General features: G+C 45.5%; 2 protein-coding genes and 1 long non-coding RNA gene across 3 annotated transcripts in view; 1 reads left to right on the top strand and 2 right to left on the bottom strand.

Annotated features, from left to right (window-relative positions):
• adgra3 (adhesion G protein-coupled receptor A3) overlaps window positions 1-8,974 on the bottom strand; it is a 30,692-nt gene extending 21,718 nt beyond the window's left edge. Inside the window, exon 1 of the mRNA XM_048970797.1 lies at window positions 7,671-8,974. Coding sequence (XP_048826754.1) covers window positions 7,671-7,891 — 221 coding nt within the window. The 5' untranslated portion in view covers window positions 7,892-8,974. The remainder of the gene's footprint in view (window positions 1-7,670) is intronic.
• Window positions 8,975-11,034: 2,060 nt separating this feature from the next.
• On the top strand, window positions 11,035-16,621 carry gba3 (glucosidase, beta, acid 3). The gene is made up of 5 exons (XM_048969787.1): window positions 11,035-11,502; window positions 12,081-12,305; window positions 13,047-13,843; window positions 14,176-14,299; window positions 15,897-16,621. Exons 1-5 carry the CDS (start codon window positions 11,424-11,426, stop codon window positions 16,097-16,099), a joined length of 1,428 nt encoding a protein of 475 aa, XP_048825744.1. The 5' UTR covers window positions 11,035-11,423; the 3' UTR covers window positions 16,100-16,621.
• On the bottom strand, window positions 13,713-15,996 carry LOC125704365 (uncharacterized). The gene is made up of 3 exons (XR_007381100.1): window positions 15,866-15,996; window positions 14,135-14,336; window positions 13,713-13,828 (listed from the first exon to the last, which is right to left on the bottom strand). It is a non-coding gene; the product is annotated as an uncharacterized LOC125704365 (long non-coding RNA).
• Window positions 16,622-21,387: the final 4,766 nt, after the last annotated feature.

The raw sequence follows: 21,387 nt of genomic DNA, 5'->3' as shown, positions 1-21,387 counted from the left end.
CCAGGTACTTCATTCCCGGAGGGAGCCGCTCGCAATCTCAGCCTGCTCGTTCCCCGTGTTTACCTTCTGCGGGCTTGTCCCGGCATCCACAGCAGAGCCGAGCACGAAATCACCGGCGATGGCAAACACTGCGCATCCATAAAAGTGTTAGATATCTATACTAGAACACAAGCAGCAGGTCGTCACAAAACAGGGATGTTCAGCTTCACATGGCAGATAGCAGGAGTCTGCTTAAGATGTCTATGTGGCTGTGAAATATCCTCTGATTAACAAGTAGCATTTGTACACGAAGCAAAGCAGTCCACAACTAAAATTTCCCTGTTGATCACTGTCACGTCCGCTCGTCTCCGAGGGCCCGATAAGGCTGGTCGGGGTAGCGAACGCCAGACCGACTGTCCCAAAAGGTAAAACAGTATCTCTGAATTTCGCCACAATTCCAAGCGTGTCTCAGCATGTTAGCCACCGCTACATAACAGCTCAAAGGCAGCCAACAGAGGAGTTCAAAGGTCTTCCAGCTCCCAATTGTGTTCAGGTGAAGTGGAACATGCTCTTAACACACAGAACAAGGCATTCAGAGCCAAATTTCCAACCCCAAATAACTTAAACTTGATCTTGGTGAAAATGAGGCAGTTGTATATTATTAGCATGAAGTAACTGTATTCTTATTCTAACCTATAGTTTCCTGGCACACAGAACAAGCAAAGTATTTTAAGAGCCGGAAAAAGAAAAAACAAGCAAATTTTCAGTTCTGGGAAATGTACTTTAACAGCGGATAGGCAGCAGAAACGCTCCAGCCAAATGACTGTTTTAATTAGGACACAAGCTCATGTAAACGTTTATGATCCAACACATCCACGCGGCTGGATTCCAGCACACATCTCCGGGCCTGAAACAGGAGGTGAAGCAGGACGCCACCAGGAGGTCAGTGATAGCTGACAGGAACCTCACACGCATTAGCATGCAGAAAGGGGAGGGGGAGGCTGGGAAGGGCTCCAAACCGTGGAGCAAAAGCTAAGTGTGAGACAGGACAGGACCCCGCCCCCTCGCACATCCCAGGCCCATTGGACCGGGGCCTGTCATGCGTGCACGCGCGCACGCACGCACACACACCTAAGAATCACCAAATAATATAGCAAATACATCAAATAAAACCGTCCTGGCACGAATACACTCACAGACCACCTCCCATTTGACTCTAATCACAAATGGCATCCTCAAAAAACAGCTTTGTGGGCGTCTGTGCCCTCAAGCCACTCGAACCAGCAGCCAGCTCTTAGTCAACCCATCCCATCTCCCCCTCACAGTGCCCCCTCCCAGACAGGGGTTTCCTTGCCTGGGTGGCACAGCGGTGCCGGTGGCGGGAGGCTCTGATTGGACAGATGACACATAAAATCACTGACATACCAAGGTAACCGTAATGTATGGTGTATAGGGTAGGATAGGATTTTTGAAAGCCAAAAGCATTCGAAGGCTGAAATATATTATTTAAAATTATCAATAATTCCACCCCGCCCATTGAGACAGACCTTCACCACAGAGCGGAAAGCCCCAGCTTTCGCTGCAGTCAGTTGCACGACAAATCCCTTGAAACGGGACAACCTTCAGCGTGCTATTAAAAGGCTGCAGAAAAACAAACATGTGGTCATGTGACACCAGGGCTGCCAAAGCAAAGCGGCCCCCCCCAGCACGGTGTGACCGAGCCATAACCCCAGACACCCAGGAACTCGGCGGGGCGGTCACGGGGGCTGGGGGAGGGCAGAGGCAGTGCGCTTTAACAAGGGCAGCGTTTACAGCGGGTCGCACACTGGGGGTTAGATGGGGTATCTAGAGGGTGTGGGTGTACATCTCAATTAATAAAACCAAAATGGAGGCGCCGAGTCCGTCCAGGTCAGCGGCATTTTGAGATCATTCACTCTGCGGTTCCCACCGGGAGAGTAACGCGCCCGTTTCAGCCAAGCCGCCCGAGAGGCTGGGTCACGTCCCGCTTGGCACCGCTGCCGGTAAACAGCTTCCCTCTTTCCCCCCCTTTACTGGGGGAGGGGGGTGTGCCTCAGAACGGAAGGGTGGGGGCAGCCACAGCCGGCTGGGAAACACGCACTGTGGTCAGGAGGGGGAAACGCGAGGCCTCCGAGAGATCCCACAAGCCGCAAATAAACAAAACGCCTCCTCGCCCTCGACCATCCGAACCAAGAGGCGGCGTGCCCGTCAGGTACCTGAAGCACCCACACCATGACCGCATTGGCACCAGGAGGCCCAAAGCGTGCCAGGCAGGAGGCAGGTGAGCCAGGGGCCATGTCACACACACACACGGCCGGGGCCAAATCGCTCTGCAAACCTGCACCATCCTGCTCGGAGTGGCACCAACGCAGACACCCAGAGGGTATCCTACCCGGCTGCCGTTTAAAGGGGAGCTGCAGGAAAGTTTTAACAGGACCCCTGAGTTTGCATCTCGTGTCGGCCTGAGTTAGTGTGGATCTAGAGCTTAGCAGGCGGGGCTATTTAACCCATGTCCTTCCTATGCCATGTTAGAGCTGCAGTCCGTAGTTAGATGCCAAATTTATATTCCCATTTTCTGCAGATCTCTGTTCCACGTAATCTGCGTTCTTGGGACACATTCAAACTGCTCTGGCATCACAGTCATGGAGTTCCACGAACCGCAGCAACAGTTTACTTTTGTTTCTGAGAATTCTTCCCCCCTCGTGTCCAAAAACCAAGCCACCATGCACGCGAGCTTACTGAGGCAAGACCGCCGGAATCGGCAGGCGGGGGGAGGGATCCGAGCACTTTAGACTGTTGCTATTTTAGTGCCGAGCCCCAGCTCGCAGGATGGGAGACGGACAAGCCCGGCGACCCATCAGAACCACGAGGGGCCGCGATGTTGGGAGCAGCAAGAATTGGCTCGGCGCTTCTGGACACTCGTGGAGCTGCCAGCGAGCACCTGGAGGTCACAGGAAGGCCGCTGCAAGATGAGGGAATTCAGACAGGCACTGGGTGGCTCTGGGAGGGGGGGGAATTAAGGAGTGTAAGACTTGCTGGGGTTCAGTTTGCAGGGGCACTAGGGGGGAGGAGGCAGGCAGGAATGTATCGATGTACCCTAAAGGGTCTTAATGAAGCACCTCTTGTCCTTAAAGTCTTACAGTGTCCTTGCTTTGGTTGTTAGTTGTGCAGCTCCGGCTCCAGTCCTGCTTAAACATGAACCTGGGCATTTATCAGAAGCTCAGCCTAGCTGCACTTATGCCCAGTCGATTCCTCAACAACAGGTACGTTCATAATGTCATTTGTGCTTTACTTCGGACAGAAGCGCCCGCTAAACGCAAGTCCCGATCACCCCTAAAAAAACAACAATAATAATATTAGAGACCTGTTCTGATTAGGAAAATCAGCCGAGTGATTTAATCCAAAACCCAAGTCTATCAGGAAGATGCATCGTTTGAGCAGATGCTGTTGGGGGCATCCCAAATACAATTAGGGTTAGAAACCCTACGAAAGGCTTACTGGGACAGAAGGTTAGCATCCCACCAAAGGATAAAGGCCCTCCTTCCCAAACCCCCAGCCCAGCAGCGATGCAGGGTGTTGCTGTTGCTCGGCAACAGTTTCCATGCCACTGTCAACCCAGAGAGAACCGGACACAGGAAAAGCAAACTGCGTCCTGCTGGCAGGCACGCCTGATGGTATGGAAGCAGCGCAGCAACTTTGGCTACCAGGCAGAGATGAATTACCGTAATTACTGTACTATAGCTACTATAAATCAGCAGCCTTCTCTGATGCATCGTGCATTTCACTTCTTTACAATACAGGTGCTCCTCAACTTACAATGGAGTTACGTCCATAACTCATAAGTGGGGGGGGGGGGGGGGGAGGAAAGGAGAGAGAGAGAGAGAGAAAGGAAAAATAAATAAATAAAAAAAATTTTTAAATCGCAAATCGAATATGAAAATATGATATGATGCATAGGGAATAAAAAACTATCGTCACTAAATAAGAAATGGATGTAACTAAACACCAGCAAAAACGGAAGGGAAAAGCACACAGACGATGCGATAGGCCTATGTTGTTAGACACCGCATGAAATGTTTACTCTCGTGATCACTACGGAGACAAGATGCTGCCACTCACCAGCATCAGCAGAATGCATCGTGAACCGTATCGCAAGGCCAGCAAGCAGATCAAAATTTAAAACAGGCTACTTAATTTGCATTGCTACGACACCATCGGAAAGCAAGGAGCATCTATTGATTCTTCCTTTTATTTGCAAAAATGTCAGTCTTGCTTGTAAACAAACTTTAAATTTCATATGTTATATATTGTATATTAAACGTAACATGACTAAGGATAGTAAAGACTGAATGTTTTCAGAGCACTTTGGAGGATTGTGTTACGAGGTGACCTCACCATGCCATGGAAGTAAGGGATGAAATTCCAATGAGGCATTTCGGGCAGATTAGAGAACAGTGGTTTCTGTGGTTCTCTCCGACGTGCATTTTGAGACTTTGCAGAGCATTCGCATGCATATATGGCTATATAACACGATAAAGCGATTTGAAAAACCAGAAAAAGTGTAACGGGGCCCCTTTATAAAGCCCAGCATTACATATGTAGTTAAATAAACACTTTACGTCAACACTTTTCATTGCAAACCAGCACTAGACATTCAGAAGAACATTCCAGACCGTGTGCTAGTGCCGACTAAGTCTTCTGCATCCTTCGGGACGCCAAATGACCTGAACCGCGAGTGTTCGCGAGTAAGCCAAACCCAAACCATACACCCAGAGAAAATCTCTACCCCTTCTCACATCCAGGCCGAGCCCCAGAGAACAGAAGAGACCCGCAGGCTACCACAACCACGCACGGCCCCAGCACATTTCCGAGTCTGGAGACAAGACAAATGAGAATCCTGGAGGAGTACAGGAATGTTCTAGCTAATTGGACCTTTGAGACACCTGAGCCACTTGCAAACAGAACAGTTTAGAGCGGTCTTTGGAGAACGATCATCCAGAATAGCTATTTCATCAAAAACACGGTGCAGGACTATCAGTGGTTAAAGGCTACATCACAGGGCCTTCGAAACACTGCCAGCTGCTTTAAATATCCCTGTTAGGGGTGATATTTACGCAAAAAACAAATACATGAATAAATCGACTGCTTTTGTTATAAGCCAGAAGCCATAAGTGTCCAACCCAAGCCACATAAGTGCTTAAAGAGGTCCTACATTTCACCACCGGCTCTCTGGCGAGTCCAACTTCGATAACATGGTATAGATGACATCACCGTCAACTTTTAAAGATGGGAGAGAATGATAAAAATATGCCGGGAACATTATGATGTAAATCGGAGGGAAAGATTTTGGGGGCATCCGAATCGGTAGTGTATTAGTGCAACGCTGGTATTGGCATGAAAAATAAGACGGCAGATTAATTAACGGTCCTCTCGCCAGTATATTTTACAGAACGTGCTACTGCTGATACTGACCAGTTGAAGATGGATGGTAGCTTATAAATCGAAAAATTTATATGAATCTCATCTGTCAGCAAAAGTTCGACCTGAACCACAGAAGATACACGGTAGAGGTGACATCCCAGACACGCCACCGTGGGTAAACTCACCACACAGGACACAAACAAAACCAGCTATATCCCGTCAGCATCTCCTCTATTAACATCCACCTTTTAAACTAAAGATTGGCATGAGATGACAGAGGACTTACAGCCAGAGAGCGACACAGGCAGATATCTACACCAACCCACCCCCCCCCACCCCCGAAATTCCTCCACAAACACCAGCACCAACCACACGCAGTAGCCGGGGAAAACGAGATGTGAAAGAGGGAAGCCGTCATGCAGCCAGAAATGCGAGGAGGCGCCGGGCTCCAGCGGTACACTGGGACTTTTACAGCGCTGGTGCAAACTGGAAAGCTGGCGAGAATCAGACTATTCAGAGAGGGGGTGGGGGCACGAAAAGGGACTGGCAAAGTGCAGTCCACTGTGTCTTAAAGGGGGGGGGGCACTTGCTGTTGGTGGGGGCGAGTGTTACAGAATCAGAAACATTTGTGTGTTCCGTAAATGGAAATTACTTTGGGGGGGGGGGGGGGGGGGGTGCATAACAATCAACACCATATATTAAATCATGCACATAAAAATTAAATATCTAAGAATATAAAATGTTGGATGCTTTCAGAGCACTTTGAAGAGCAAGTTCTGCACCGTTGTCAAGCAAGCGATTACCACTTTCCCTGCTGCCCTGAAGAGACGGACTCCATGCGCATTCAGAGGCCTGATGCTACAGAGGAGCCCCTTGCCGAAACTTTGATTTAGAGTCAAAGGGAGAGAGAATGGCTGGGAGGGGGGGGAACGGGGCAGGAAGTCTGTCTCGCCCAGCACTGAACGAGCAACGAGTGGTCTCTCCACAGGATGTTAGAAGAGGGAGCGGGATCATAAAAAACCCTCAGAAACCACCACTAGACAGGGGGGGCTTACAGATTTTACAGGCCTTTAACAAACACCCCCAAATATGGCTCCTCGCTGGGGTGTCAAGTGTCGCTGACGTGTCTGGACAGGGTTTGCGCGTCCACTTGGAAACCCCTTAAGACCCTCCCGTGGTTTGCAGAGAGCAGCAAGCCCTTACAGGGAGAAATCCGAGGCCAGGTTCAAACAAAGTTTGTATAAATTTCATATCTTCCTACCAGCTATATCAACGTTTTGCTCCTTTATAGCAATTGAAGAGACAAACCCGGAACAAGAAGATTTTAAATTGCTGGTGTCTGAACGGTGCTAAAACTGAGTGCAACTGGTAATACAACCATTTGATATTCTAAAGATCAGACCTATCAAATCAATGGCTGTATGTTCTTTCTCAAACACATGGTCTACTGCTAGCCACAAGTGGGGTCAATGCCCGAGACCACATCTCTCCAAGACGTGCACCTTCGCATTTAGTTGATTGAGTAGAATTTGGCTTCTAAACACGGGCCTGAAGGGGGGAAAAAAAATAATAATAAAAAATTCGGTCCAATTTTCCACTGCTGCTCCCTGAGGCCACCATCCCAGCCGAGATGACCACAGCAGAAACTTCTCAGGGGCAGAGAAGAAAAACTGTCAAAAACCCCCAGCAGCTCCTCTGTGCACTGCGTGTGCAACAGGGACAGTCATTACCCTTCATCTGCTTAGGAGAGACCGACCCGCAGCCAAACTCTCATACCAAATAGTTCAATAACCAAACCGCTGCAATACAGCGCACCGTACATGCCAGCGCATAATCAGCTTATAAAGTAGTATTTCAGTATATCAGGAAAACCTGACCTGTGCCCCTATAACAATTAAATACGGTTGACGGTATGGAGTTAAAAGAACAACAATATCCGAAAGGCAACAAAATAAAACCACAAACATGTAGTTTTTATGCGGGTAGGACTGTAATGCACCTCGCTCCTATCCACCTAGACTAGCTATTTGTACATTTTACATGCAAACAAGCCGTAATCCCAGACTCAGCCACACACTCAGCTTGCAACCTGATTAAAACTTATAACATGTATGAATTGGAAGAAATTTAATTTACGTCAGGGTATGCATATAGATTATAATGAAAATAGCGTGTGGGTTAAATGTCTGGGGTAATACAGTAATACCTAGAGATTAGGGAAGTAATGCGGCTTTGCCTCACAGCCTACTTACAGAGTCACAGTCCGGTTGGGAAGCTGCTCCGGCGGCAACACCTGACGGAGCTCCATGCTGGTGCAGACCGCCCTGACCGCCGCGCCGGGCTGCTCCGCGCTCTTCCCGGTGCCCCTTGCGCGCTCGTCGTACAGCTTGCAGTGGGAAGATGCGACGGAGCTCTCGCTCGCAAGAAGCAGATAAGTAACGAGCTGGAAGAAAATCTCACGGCCACGCTTCATTTCTGACTAACGTATGGAAGACGTCTGGTCATTAAATAGGGAAAAAAATCACAATCAGAACAAAACGAGTACGCCGAAGTTACGATACAAATAGTTTAAACATGGCCTGGTGGTCTCCGCAGTACCGGTCACTTATACAGTCTAAATAAAAACAAAGCGCAAGTCTCGGTCATGTTGCAAATATTTTGCATCGCCACAGTCAGATTACACGGCATGCGAGTCCTAGCCGAACCGCCCGATGGCCAAATCGACATCCTCCTTTGTTTGCCAAGTAGCTTGGTTTCCCATACCTCCGCATGTACCCCGGGCAAGGGGGGCACAAAAAAATCCACAGTGACCCTCCCGATGAGCACAGTTACGCGCCGTAACAAGTCATCCTACATAATATCACAAACCGATGTTTTCTTTGTTGCAAAGAATGAAGCCAGGTTTTATTCTGGCACATGTCGCACGCGGACAATCCCGAGATAACATAAACTTTCAGGAAATCTGATCACGTCCCAGCTGCAGAAACTTTCATATCACTGGGAGTATCTGATGAATCAACATCCCAGTGCTGTAATTACGATCTAGTCCTGCTTGCATTCCACTCAAAAATGTTTTTTACGACGCCGGATATCTTGGAAGTATAACTCTTCTGCTACAAGCGTTTACAGAACACGGGAACAATAACAATTGTTGCAAACAAAATGCCACGAAGTTTCTTCCACGCTTCTTTCGTTAGTTAAGTCTTCGGAACTGTTGATTATATCGTTAAAATGCGATTCACGGCAATATCCCTTATCCTCGCGAAACAAAGTCCAATACTGGTTTTTAGAGATCAATTCGATCGAAAATGGCCAGCGATCGCTCGTAACACTGCTCAGCTTCTCCATTCAGCTCGCCTTTCATGGTCCTGCCCCAGGCTCCATGTTGGAATTCCACCCCCTTACGTCACCGGCACCCTCTCCTATAAGCACGAACTCATTTGCGCACTTTCATTTTTATTCACGAAATTATGTGTAGCAGTCGTGGGTTTGCTACCGAACCAGAATGCACATATTTGTAAGCAAGTTGGAAGTGGAGGTTGGTTCTGCAATTACAGCCCAAAAAGGCTTTGCAGTTCCACTTTACTGTTAAAAAAACCTGGTTTGGTATTGGTTTTATTTTAAAAAGCAATAATTTATATCGCGTGATGAATTGAAGTTTGCTTTAATTACAGGCAAATGTCATTGGCATCATTCAGTCAAATCACAAATCGGAATAAAATAACTTTCCTCGATAATCACCAAGAGATCTTATTTTAGGGCAATGTTTTGCGTGTGTAATAAAATACATCAATCGTGCTGCTGGTCTCGAAAAACCACTGCGCACGCGCCTCCTACAGGTGTGTCGGATGTCTGCACAAATACACGCATGCGTATACACCCTTTACCCGTAATTATCATTTTAACACAGTAACTATACCATATGTCTGGCATTAAAAAGGTTTAAGTATCAGTGATACTGTCAGTCGCAAAGGCATTTTTACTCAATCTGTGGTCCTGATTTAGCAGAATAATTTGTGCGTCATTTGTGGGCGAACTGCCAGACAAGTAGCCATGGTTTGACCCCCCCCCCAGAAGTCTGTTCATGTCCAAGTAATAAAACTCACCAAGTTCAAAATTTGCTCCCACTCTACCGACAGGGACCTATCGGTAGGCTTCCAGGTTTAGCAAATTCATACAAAATACATACTGAGCAATGAACAATGAGATTCAAGCATCCAATCTGTAAAAAATGTACAGTCATATTCATTTATGACCATCTTTGAAACTGTCCTCTCAGAGTAAGTTTCCTGTAATCGTATTTTAAAATGCCTTTATAATGCCCATGTCCATCTGGGCCAATTTCGTATTTTCAGGTTCCTTCAGAAAAACATTATTTCCAGAAAAGGAAGCCGGTCTTGTCAGACTCGACCATGGGACTGTGTTTGAATCCATTTCTGTATTATTCTTACAGGACATTTACCGAGCTACCACGGCATAAATGGGGGGGACACATTTCAAGTTCGGGTTGCCTACGGGCTGTCATTCTTTTCATTTCTGTTATCGTCGAGCCATCTGAGTGCGTCCCCATTAAGTGCCATTAGCCCTGAGTACTTTCATGGTTATTGGTAACGTCTGTCCCGCGGCTGCACAGCATTTTTTTTCCATTAGTCACAATTTGCTTTTAGGTTTCGGGAAAGCTTCTGAGGTACCTGAAATAAGGTGTGTAATCAGGTTACAGAAGACAGGAGATCCTGAAAAAGAAAAGTGTTTTCGTCTGACCATCGAGTGGAGACGCAACACAGGATCGCAATCTGTCACGTTATCATTTCCTGTAAAGATTAAAAAGACCAATGAATAACTCACATCAGGAGAAAGACATACGACGTATGAGAAACAGTTTATTGACAAATAATTCCTAAAAGCAACGTTTGCGACAAGAAACCAAGACAGGGACACAGACGTAAAACATCCATTAGCTGCCCAAAAAACTACAAATATCGAGGATGATGTCGCTGCAATCTGCAGACACATAAAACCATAACTAGTCCAGCCAGTGGCGAAATAAGGCGTATTTCACGTTCGCTGGAGTATTCAGTTCCGCCAATAAAATGCCATATGACAAAACCATACCAACCATCTTCCTGGCGCCAGGGTATCTGTGGAGTCATATGAAGTTCAATGTTTGTTTCAAGTAAACCCAGTACAGCCATAGCAAACATGCAGCAAATTCCCAGGTTACACGGAGGTTCAGTTGTGCAGAACGGCGCCCCTATGAATGTGGTGCTCTTATCAATGTACTTCACCCCAAAGAATGTGGATAACTCGCCCTTATTTACACTAGAGGTTAGTGAGCGGGGGGAGAAGATCACTGTATACTGATCAGCAGATTCATTCGGATGCAGACTGATCGCTAATGCTCGAATAATCGTTTATTGTTAACCAACGTTAATCACGTTCTCAAACGATAATCGACACGAAATATCGACCCCAGATATAAGCCAGTTATCTGTATTACATTTTTAATCAAATAAACACCATAAACAAAATGCATGCTTAAATGTTTGAAAATAAACGCCGTCCCATTCTTACACACAGGTGAAAAATCCAGGTTCAGAAAGTAGAAATCCAGACCAAGGTTTTGTTTCAACCAACCTGTTGATTGCTTTGCGAATGTGACTCTTTTGTTCAACTGACTGGTTGGAACTAAATCTTGGGCTAGATTTGCAATTTCTGAACCTGGACTTTCCCCCTTTTTCATTACATCTTCTAAACCCCGAGTATACTGTTGATTAATAACGTGGGAGATATTCCTTTTAAGAAGGTAAACGTCTAATAAGTAACGTCACTATATGAGGGGAGTGGCTTAAGCGAAGGCTGAGAATGCAGACCACGGCAGGATTTGATGACGTTGGGGTTCCAGTCTTTTCGAGGTGTTCTAGTGTGCGCACGTGCATATCAGCTTGGACTGGCACAGTGACACCAAATTTACTTACACAACTGTCAGAAAATCCCTCATACCGAAAATGCTTGCCGATGACCAAGATATTATCATGCCAAGCAACTTTGCGTGGGGTGCAGCGACCTCAGCATATCAGATTGAAGGTATGTAGCTTTTATTGATTAATAGCCAATTTGTATTTAATTACCTGAAAGCAGGAGTCAGTATTTTTTACATAATGCGCTAGGTAAATACGTGAATCGAAACATTTATTTAAAAGTAGTATGCTGTGCATCAAAAGATATCTTATCACTTCTGCTGAACCAAAGTTCATCGCTATACACTGCCAGAAAACTGCGTTCAGCCCTGGTATAGTTTAGTCCCCTATGGTACATACAACATTAATGTACCCCCCACTGGTAGAACAATGTTCCTCGCAATCCATTTATCCACTTTAAATTAGACCCTTGAGGGTACAGCCCCCGTGACGTGAAGTAATTATTCCCTCGAAGGTACAAATTGGTACTTGTTTTTCTGACACGGTAACTTCCTCAATACAACTGGTCCATTTAAACTTCATTTTTGTAAAGAGACACTGACACATTTCTGTCACTCACACACCAATCTATCATCATTATCTCCTCCCACTGATCACAAAGCGATAGCACAAGATTAAACCGTCATCATTTCTGCAATTGATCTGGCCCGGACAATCGGTCTCCCCCCAATTTTCCTCTTACAGGTGGCTGGGATGCAGATGGCAGAGGGCCTAGCATTTGGGACACTTTCTGCCATAAGAAAGGGAAGGTGTTTCAGGACCAGAGCGGAGATGTAGCATGTGACAGCTATCACCTCTGGGAAGAGGATCTGAAATGTATACAGCAGTTGGGACTGACTCATTACCGCCTGTCACTATCATGGTCCCGACTGCTGCCGGATGGGACGACGAGACACATCAACCAGAAAGGTCCATCGCTCTATGACATCACTACGAGCCACTTTTACGCTTCCTAACACGCAAAGAGTGAAGTCAGAGAAACTGTAACTGTCAGGGATATAGGAACAAGCTCCTGCCTTTGCAGGATATAATTAAAGACAGTTCAGAGCAGAATGCTACACGACACTATGCCGAGATAAAACACCCGCAGTTGTTATAAGTGGGGTGGTCTGTGGCTTCGCAGTTTGGATGCCGTCTTAAGCCAAATAATCACATCGCTGTTGGACCCTTGAGCTAAGCCCTCAACCCCCCAGAAAACACTCCAGGGGTGTCAGATATATGGCTGACCCTGTGCTTGGGCCTGCAGCTTTACTCACACCTGTGTGAGTACGTCTCAGCGGAGAGCAAGCCGTGAAAGATGAATGCACTTTATTAATCCCTGTGGGGAAGTTTTCTTTTTGCCTACCCCACCTTGCTCTCCAGGTGTGAGGGCAAGCTTGGCAGTGAAGGGCAGCCACCCATTGCAGTGCCCAGGGAGCTGGGGGTTAAGAGCCTTGCTCAATGGTCCACAGACATGCTGAGGCAGGGCTTGACCCAGTGACTTTCTGATTACAAGCACAAAGGTTTAGCCCACTGAGCCACACTCCCGCTAAATAAAGTATCATTTCATTTTATTTCAAGTCACATGTTGCAGGGTTATTCATAAATAAAACAAGCTTTTCCGTACTTCAGCGAGGTGGGAACTGGATCCTTCCTTTTGTGGTTTAACAGGTGTGAGTTACTACAACCGTGTGATCAATGATTTGCTGGCCAACGGCGTCTCTCCCATGGTGACGCTCCATCACTTTGACCTTCCGCAAGCCCTGCAGGCCCAGGGGGGCTGGCAGTCGCCACAAATCGCAGACCTCTTCGACAGCTACGCCAAGTTCTGCTTCCAGACCTTCGGCGACCGCGTGAAGCTGTGGCTCACCATCAACGAGCCCTACATTTACGCCAAGCTTGGCCACGAGGACGGATGCCACGCACCGGGGCTCGGCCAGCCTGGCGTTTCCCTATACCTGGCGGGTCACAACATGCTGCGGGCGCACGCCAGGGCCTGGCACAGTTACGACGCCCTCTACAGGCTGGCTCAGGGGGGACAGGTGTCTCTGGCGCTGTTCAGTGACTGGGCCGAGGCTCACGATCCCGGCAGTGCCCTGGACGTCGCCGCTGTGGAGCGCTACATGGCTTTTGTGCTTGGCTGGTTCGCCTGGCCCATCTTCGTAAACGGGGACTACCCACCAGAGATGAAGGCTCGGGTCGAAGCCGCGAGCCAAGCCCGGGGTCTGCCATCTTCCCGGCTGCCTACGTTCTCGAAGGAGGAACCGTGCATCCTGGGAACTGCAGACTTCTTCGCTTTAAATTACTACACCTCCCGCCGAGTGCAGCCTGGGAGCGGCCCGGCGAAGATTGGGTTCGAAGGTGATCTGGAGGTGGAGCAGGACGTCGATCCAGCCTGGCCCGTGTGTGGCAATTCTTGGTTGGCTGTATTCCCAGAAGGCTTACGCAAGTTGCTAAAGTACATTAAGGTATGATCAATTTATGGACTATTGCTGACTGTCTCCATCTACTTCCTGCCTTTATTTGTGTAAAAATGAAAAGGGACAAAACCAGCAGATCACAAAATAGTACATTAAGGTAACATTCTAGCTGAATTATTATTTTTATATCCTGGCAATGTATTTGCTTTTATTTATTATGGTTCCGCGTCTTGTGTCCTCGCCAGCTTTCACTCAGTTAACCTTCAGTTCCTCCATTAAGCGCCGCTGAATTGGCAGATCCGTTTAAAGCTTTTCGCGACCTTGCCGACGGCGGCTCACCCAAAGCCAAGGTGCTCTCAGCTCTCTCGTTGGTTGTGCAGGACAAGTTCGGCAACCCGACAGTCTACATCACGGAGAACGGCTTCTCCCAGGTGGGGCTGGTGGAGATTGAGGACGCCCAACGCTGCCGCTTCCTCCGAGACACACTGCTGCAGGTCTCCAAAGGTTCGCTATGACAGAGCTGCCGCGATTCCCGGAAATTCTGCAAGGTTGACAGCTAGTGAGGCAAATACCACAGATATCATTAAATGATATATCATACTATGTTATATATAACTATATATATTCTATTATAATATAAATAGTAGTGTTAGGGGTGGCATGGTGGTGCAGTGGTTAGCACTGTTGCCTCACACCTCTGGGACCCGGGTTCAAGTCTCCACCTGGGTCACATGTGTGCGGAGTTTGCATGTTCTCCCCATGTCGTCGTGGGGTTTCCTCCGGGTACTCCGGTTTCCCCCCACAGTCCAAAAACATGCTGAGGCTAATTGGAGTTGCTGAATTGCCCATAGGTGTGCATGTGTGAGTGAATGGTGTGTGAGTGTGCCCTGCGATGGGCTGGCCCCCTATCCTGGGTTGTTCCCTGCCTCGTGCCCATTGATTCCGGGATAGGCTCCGGACCCCCCGCGACCCAATAGGATAAGCGGTTTGGAAAATGGATGGATGGATATATCATATTATGTTATATATAACTATATATATTCTATTATAATATAAATAGTAGTGTTAGGGGTGGCATGGTGGTGCAGTGGTTAGCACTGTTGCCTCACACCTCTGGGACCCGGGTTCGAGTCTCCACCTGGGTTACATGTGTGTGGATTTTGCATGTTCTCAACATGTCATCGTGGGGTTTCCTCCGGGTACTCCGGTTTCCCTCCACAGTCCAAAGACACGCTGAGGCTAATTGGACTTGCTAAATTGCTCATAGGTGTGCATGTGTGAGTGAATGGTGTGTGAGTGTGCCCTGCGATGGGCTGGCCCCCCATCCTGGGTTGTTCCCTGCCTTGTGCCATTGCTTCCAGGATAGGCTCCGGACCCCCCGTGACCCAGTAGCAAAAAGTGGTTTGAAAAATGGATGGATGGATGGATAGTAGTGTTAGCCCCCATTTTGTTTGTTTGTTGTATTAAAGTTGTAGAATATTCTAGGAAGAAGGTCCATTATATAATTTAAAGAGTCACTATTATACTTTTCCGGTTTTCCCTTTTTCTTTAATGTGTTATTTAGCTTTATTTGCAGGTAAATGATCTTCAAAGTCCTGAGGCAAAAACTACACAAAGGGAGTAACTCTCACCACAGAAATCACTCTTCTCTAATTTGAACCCTTACTTCCGTGACATGGTGAGGTCACCTCATAACACAACCCTTATTGGCCGCTTACCTGCACGGATCTGTCTGCAGACTGCAATACAGGGGCGGAACATGTAGGGCAAGCTGTCCAATCAGAGCACACTGGGCTCATTGGGGGTGGGACTTAAAGGTCTAATAGTGCATTTCAGGCAGAGTGAATTGAGATGTACGGTATGAGGAAAAACAATGTGTTTTTGGAACAACGAAGCACGTAAATCTGTTCTAGTAGATCCCAAAAATAAAATTCTGAACAGTGAAAATGAGCATAAGACGGCCTCTTTTAGCCGAGATTCGATGCACGGTATGAAACAGTCTCGTCATGGATCATTTGTGCATCAGCGTATTTTTAAGATTAAAGATTTTTAAAAAGCGATTATAAATACCTGGCTAAATGATGGCTTTTTTGTTTTCCAGCCATCCACGAGGAAGGCGCCGACGTTAGGGGTTATTTTGCCTGGTCCCTATTGGACAACTTCGAGTGGGCAGATGGGTATCGGGTTCGATTTGGCCTTTATCACGTGGATTTCGCTCATCCCAGGCTGACACGGACGCCGTATCGCTCTGGAAGACAGTACGCCCAGATCATCGCCCAGAACAAGTCGTCGGCCAGAAGCTGAGACGCAGGGAAGTGCGGGGCTGTGGTAGCATCTCTCTGCAGGTTTCCGACGCGGAAAAAACACTCTACAAACAATCCACACCCAGAGGCTAACTCCTGGGAAGTGAACAAAATCAATTAGAATTATAAAGCACCGAACACTTTAACAATGAAACTTCACATGATTATGTTAAAAATGGCGTGTCAGTGCCGAGGCTTTCAATATCTTACCACTCTCACTTTGAAGGTAAAACAGCGTGTTGAACTTATCTTGACTTTAGTGGATCCCTACCCATCCAGAGTGCGTTACACACAGCGTCGGACATGCCGGTATCCTGAGTGAAAGGATTAAGAATCCACTCTTCAAATAAATGCTTATAATTCATCATTAATTACTTCGTTAATTAATGCTGAAAGAGAACATGTTGATATCACGTACTGTGCCAAGTTTACGTGCCACCTAGCCTTCTATATGTGAACAAGCATAATTGAAACTGTGCTAACTGCATGCTTCTATAACAATAAACTTAATATTCTACAATGATATTCTACTTTCTGCGCAGGGATTTTTCACCAGCGTGTGGTTTCAGTCCTAATGGATAAAAAGGCCGCGGTGACGGGGTGCTTTGCGATAGCGAATGGGAGCGAGGCTCCGCCGCGGTGACGGGCTTTAGCGGACAGGCTGGCATCGGTAACGCAGAGGCGTCTGTTTGTTCCGTATTATGCAGTGGAATGTTGCTTAGTGCTCTGGGCAGATAAAGGTCAGATGTCTTTTATTTCTTTTTTGTTTGATGTGTAACTTCCTTTATCCCTTTATGTCTTTTCACTGTATCTATTCATGAGGTAAGTGAGCTCTATAGGCGGGCAGACGGTGGATTTTTTTCTACAGGGTGTTTATAAAGTTTTGGTTTCTGCTTAGTCATGTCAGGAGCCCAACAGCATTTAGTGTAAATTTATGCTGCAGAGAACACTCTACATATATCCAGACTTCCTGGTGTTATAGGGTTCATATTACTAAAAATAAAGGGTAGGCAAGTTTCCCGGCTTGGTAAATGACAATTATTTGCATTTCCCGTTCACTATATTTCTTAAAATCCATATATATCAAAGCCCGGCTTCCAGTTAGTCAAGGCTGGTTAGAGCCAAATAGATTTGGGTTTCGCTCGTCGTAGCTGAGACAACACACCGAAAAGCGAGACAAAGGCCCGAAGAACAAGGGTGCAAAACCCACAGTAGCGTTTAGATGAGTGGCTGCCGGGAAGAACGCCGAAGCGGAGCCTGAAATGATATGTTTATGGGAGGCGAGAAGCTGGGCGAGAAAATTACTGTTTCATTACTGTTGCGCCGACCGATTTGACAGTTTCTTATTTTAACACGGTATCAGGGATGTTAAAACCATTTGCGTGACTCACACCACCCAAGGTGAATAGATGTATAATTGGAGTTATGACCTTTAAAGTAACGCATCAGAATTCAGATTACGATAAGTTAGTTGCAAAGCAGTTTTTCAATAGCTTTGTACGATTGAGTCTTAACCCCCACCCCAACCCCGCACAAAAAAACTAATGCATCAACAGCACATTTTATGGATCCCCCCCCCTACATTTTTACAGAATTATACTGCCCTCTTGTGGATAGAGAAAAAGATGAATTCACCCGCAAGGATTTATGGCGATTGAAGTTGATAAACAATGCGGTGAACATAGTTTAATTTATACTTTGGAACATACAGCGACATTTTATAATCGGATTCACAGTATAACATATCACTGCTTTTTATAGCAGAGATAAAAATATGTACACCATATCAGTTTCAAACGTACTGGGCTAATGACTTTTCACTTGTGTACTTTTTAATACTTTTGTGTATTTAATGGTCATCTAAAAGAATCAACGGGCCGCTTTTCATAACTATTTTCCATCAACTCAGTGGGATTCTGGGGCGAAGAATCCGCAGGAAAACCGCGTGCATCTATTTCCCATAAATATGAGGTCAACAACGGCCCAGATGTAGGCTACAGGTGCGATCCCTCCATTAAACTCCAAGTTACCGAAACTCCCTTTCCAGCCACATAACTCCTTTGTTTTTATGTTCACTATAAAAATGCCGGGGAACATCTGCAACGCTGTTAATAGGCCAGTTCCAGTGACTGTTTTGGGGGGAAAAAACATCTGAAAGAATCATAAATGACCGATTCCAGATTGAAACGAATAAATTGTTGCTTTAGAGAACAAATCCCCAATATCATTTTACAAGTTATTCCATTTTGGGGGGTAATAATTTCCACCCTTTATCTTTCAAGTTGGATGAGGAATTTCGTACGGCGGAGGTGCTATAGGAGTCTGCATTGCAGCCACGGGCGACTGTGCTCATGTCAACCTGTTGTGGTACAACACACCCACTGTTACCAGTAGGGGGTCCGGGAAGCCCAGGAGCGAAACGCTACCATTAACACCGAGAGGGACAGGCGTCCACGTGTGACGGACAGGGGCTCATTATCGGCTCTATTTATTTGCTTGGCAGACAGCCTGTTCCAAGGACACCTGGAAACCTGGGCGTTTTACGTCATACTTGAAGCGTAGTTCATTCTGGCTCCAACCACTATGGCAAAGTACGTCCCCGAAGGCACAATGGAGAGTCTCCCCTCTGACCCGCCAATCAACGCCCCACGGCTTTGCGGATCCAAGCGCTTTACGATCCCACCTTGGCAACTGGGAAAATGATCCGGACAGCACTCCTGCTCTGTTAAGGGTCAACGCAAAGTTAATGACCACGTGCGCCACATTACGATTTTTAAAATGATATTTTACGACTGACTTACTAACACAACTAATTAGGGATAGACCTGACATTGAATTAGATATTAATAATTAATGTACTGACGACCTGTGAATGGCTTCCGGATTAAGGTACATCAAGGGCACGTTTTAATACGTCGGCTCTAAATGGAGTTCACTGAAAACCAAAGTTTGGCAAATGTTGAGGGGAAAAGGTACTTTCCATTCAGGAAAGACAGGAGTTGCTTTTGTAAATTTGCGGTAGGGGAATATGTACTACCTGTAGGTAGTTACATTGAAACATTTAATTAACATTTTAATAATGCACCGGAACTGTTTAAATGACTCCAATAAAAATATACATTAATTTCATACGGAATAACGTATTCTAATCATATTATTTATATCAGTAGAAACAAAAAACTGTTTCCCAATTAAACAGAAAATGTCATGTATATATTTAAGTCACTACTGACAATGAACTGGGACTTAATTGTAACGTTCAATTATAATGGCCAACAGAGACTTATAGGGATAAGCACATGCACAAATTAGTAGGACTCTCACATTTGTGTTTGACCAAACTTAACTTGTTATATTTTGACAAGGCCAATAAAATATTCCGAAAGCAAATGAACCAATTTACTTTATACAAATTAACTGAATAATTTAGCCGCTAATGAACTATCTACATAATGTAATATGAAATTTGAGCTTATTTTGATAAAGTGCTTATAGGTACAGCGGCGGTGACTTTTAGACAAATAATTACCTTTTCTATTTACTGATTACTTTCATATGCATACTCCCGGGAGAAAGGGTGTAATTGAATGCTTTCTTTAATATCTAGGCCTATATGAAGAAATGCAGCGCACCACCTTGTGAACTCAAAGTTGCATCTACTAGCCGCCTGGAGAACAGAAATCCTCTTCGTGACCACCTTTATGGTCTAGATAAGTCTTTCACAGTTATTATACTACCATTCTACCATTTTCAACAAAAGCCCCGCAAAACTTGTTAAATCTCAATGACCTACTTCGGCAGATATTTGTGGGGACTTTATATATATTTTTTAATTAACGCGAAACACTAAAATTCATATAATTTCCATCCTTTGCAACCAAAACCCCTCATTTTGTCAGCTCCAAGCCATTTTTGCATCCCATTAAGCCGATACAAGCGGTACATTGTGGTGAAATAAGTACATTTTTGTGGCATTACCCGTCCTTCGGAGGCAATGCGGTACTTTTATCAACGCAATAAGAAGCGTGACATTGGAGTTAAAATGTGCTTTAGATAGTTTCAGAATGTGCTACTTTGATTTGTAAATTCATAATGGCAGACAGCGCGCCTGCGCTGTTTCTGGTAGGATGTGGAAAGTGCGCTTTTTTACTTCTTACGCGTGTCCAGAAACACCGACAACGCGACGGAAACGAGCCGCCTTAAATCACTCTCCCGAATTAATAATAATATTCAGCTTTACTTACTGATATTAATGGGTCAGGTGTTCCGTTGAATTTTACTGAAATAGGCAAACTACAGGTCGGAATGGGGGAAATTAAACAGAACGGGGCTATTGATTTAGCCTACAGTCAACAAAAAAACGGCAAATATATAGAAAAAGAAACTATATATTAAATACCACCGGTTTGACAGACGTATGAGAGTTTTACTATGCCGAAAGCATTATCATCCCCCCGTTGTAAATCAAAGGATAAAAAACATTTTGATTAAACCTGAAATACGTTCTGATGTACGTTTAATTATAAATAAACACATACGAATCAGGTAAAACATTGTGGCTATAGGTAATCATCGTTTACTATCAAAAGTTTCCCAACAATACCTCTAGGGGTATATCAGCTAATAAAAGTCATTGCACTGGACAGCAGGGGTGTGTATTGACTAATGAATTTAAACACCGGTTATAGGCTACATCTGGGTCTGAGTGCAACCTGGAAGTCAATTAAAACGCCCTTCTGCTACGTGAAGAAATCAATTTCATCTGCCACTATTTATCACGTGCTTCAAGTTTGAAAGGTATTGTTTGATTTTTTTTTTTTTACATGTACGTTTACGATCTTTACATGTTCAGGACCTAAAAAGTATAATTTAGAAATCAACAACCAGCAATAAAACAAAGCAACTGTCTGCAAGTGAACACAATCCTCTTATAGTCGATGTGCTGTTTAAGACCTAACGTTTAATAAGGTCGGACATTTACTGTTAAATGCAAATAGTAGATTAGCATAATAATTATGCTTTGAACAACAACAACAAAAAAAGGAAATATGGACTTGATTATTGAACAAACAATAGATTCCGATGCAATACAAATGCACGAGAGCACATTAATTTAATAATTACGTGCTGATACGTTTGCGCGTTCAGATTTCAAAAATAACCCCCTGACTATAATTGAATGAGAACGTCAGTCTTCATTTTGTATGAAATTAAACTCACTCACAGTCTCTTTTTTCTTTCCTAGTACTGTCAACCTCCAACATCAGAAAGATGAGAAATTACCCCTTA

This window comes from Brienomyrus brachyistius, chromosome 12 (genome assembly GCF_023856365.1).
Source record: "Brienomyrus brachyistius isolate T26 chromosome 12, BBRACH_0.4, whole genome shotgun sequence".
Lineage (NCBI taxonomy): Eukaryota > Metazoa > Chordata > Actinopteri > Osteoglossiformes > Mormyridae > Brienomyrus > Brienomyrus brachyistius.
This window is presented reverse-complemented; position numbering and strand designations above follow the sequence as displayed.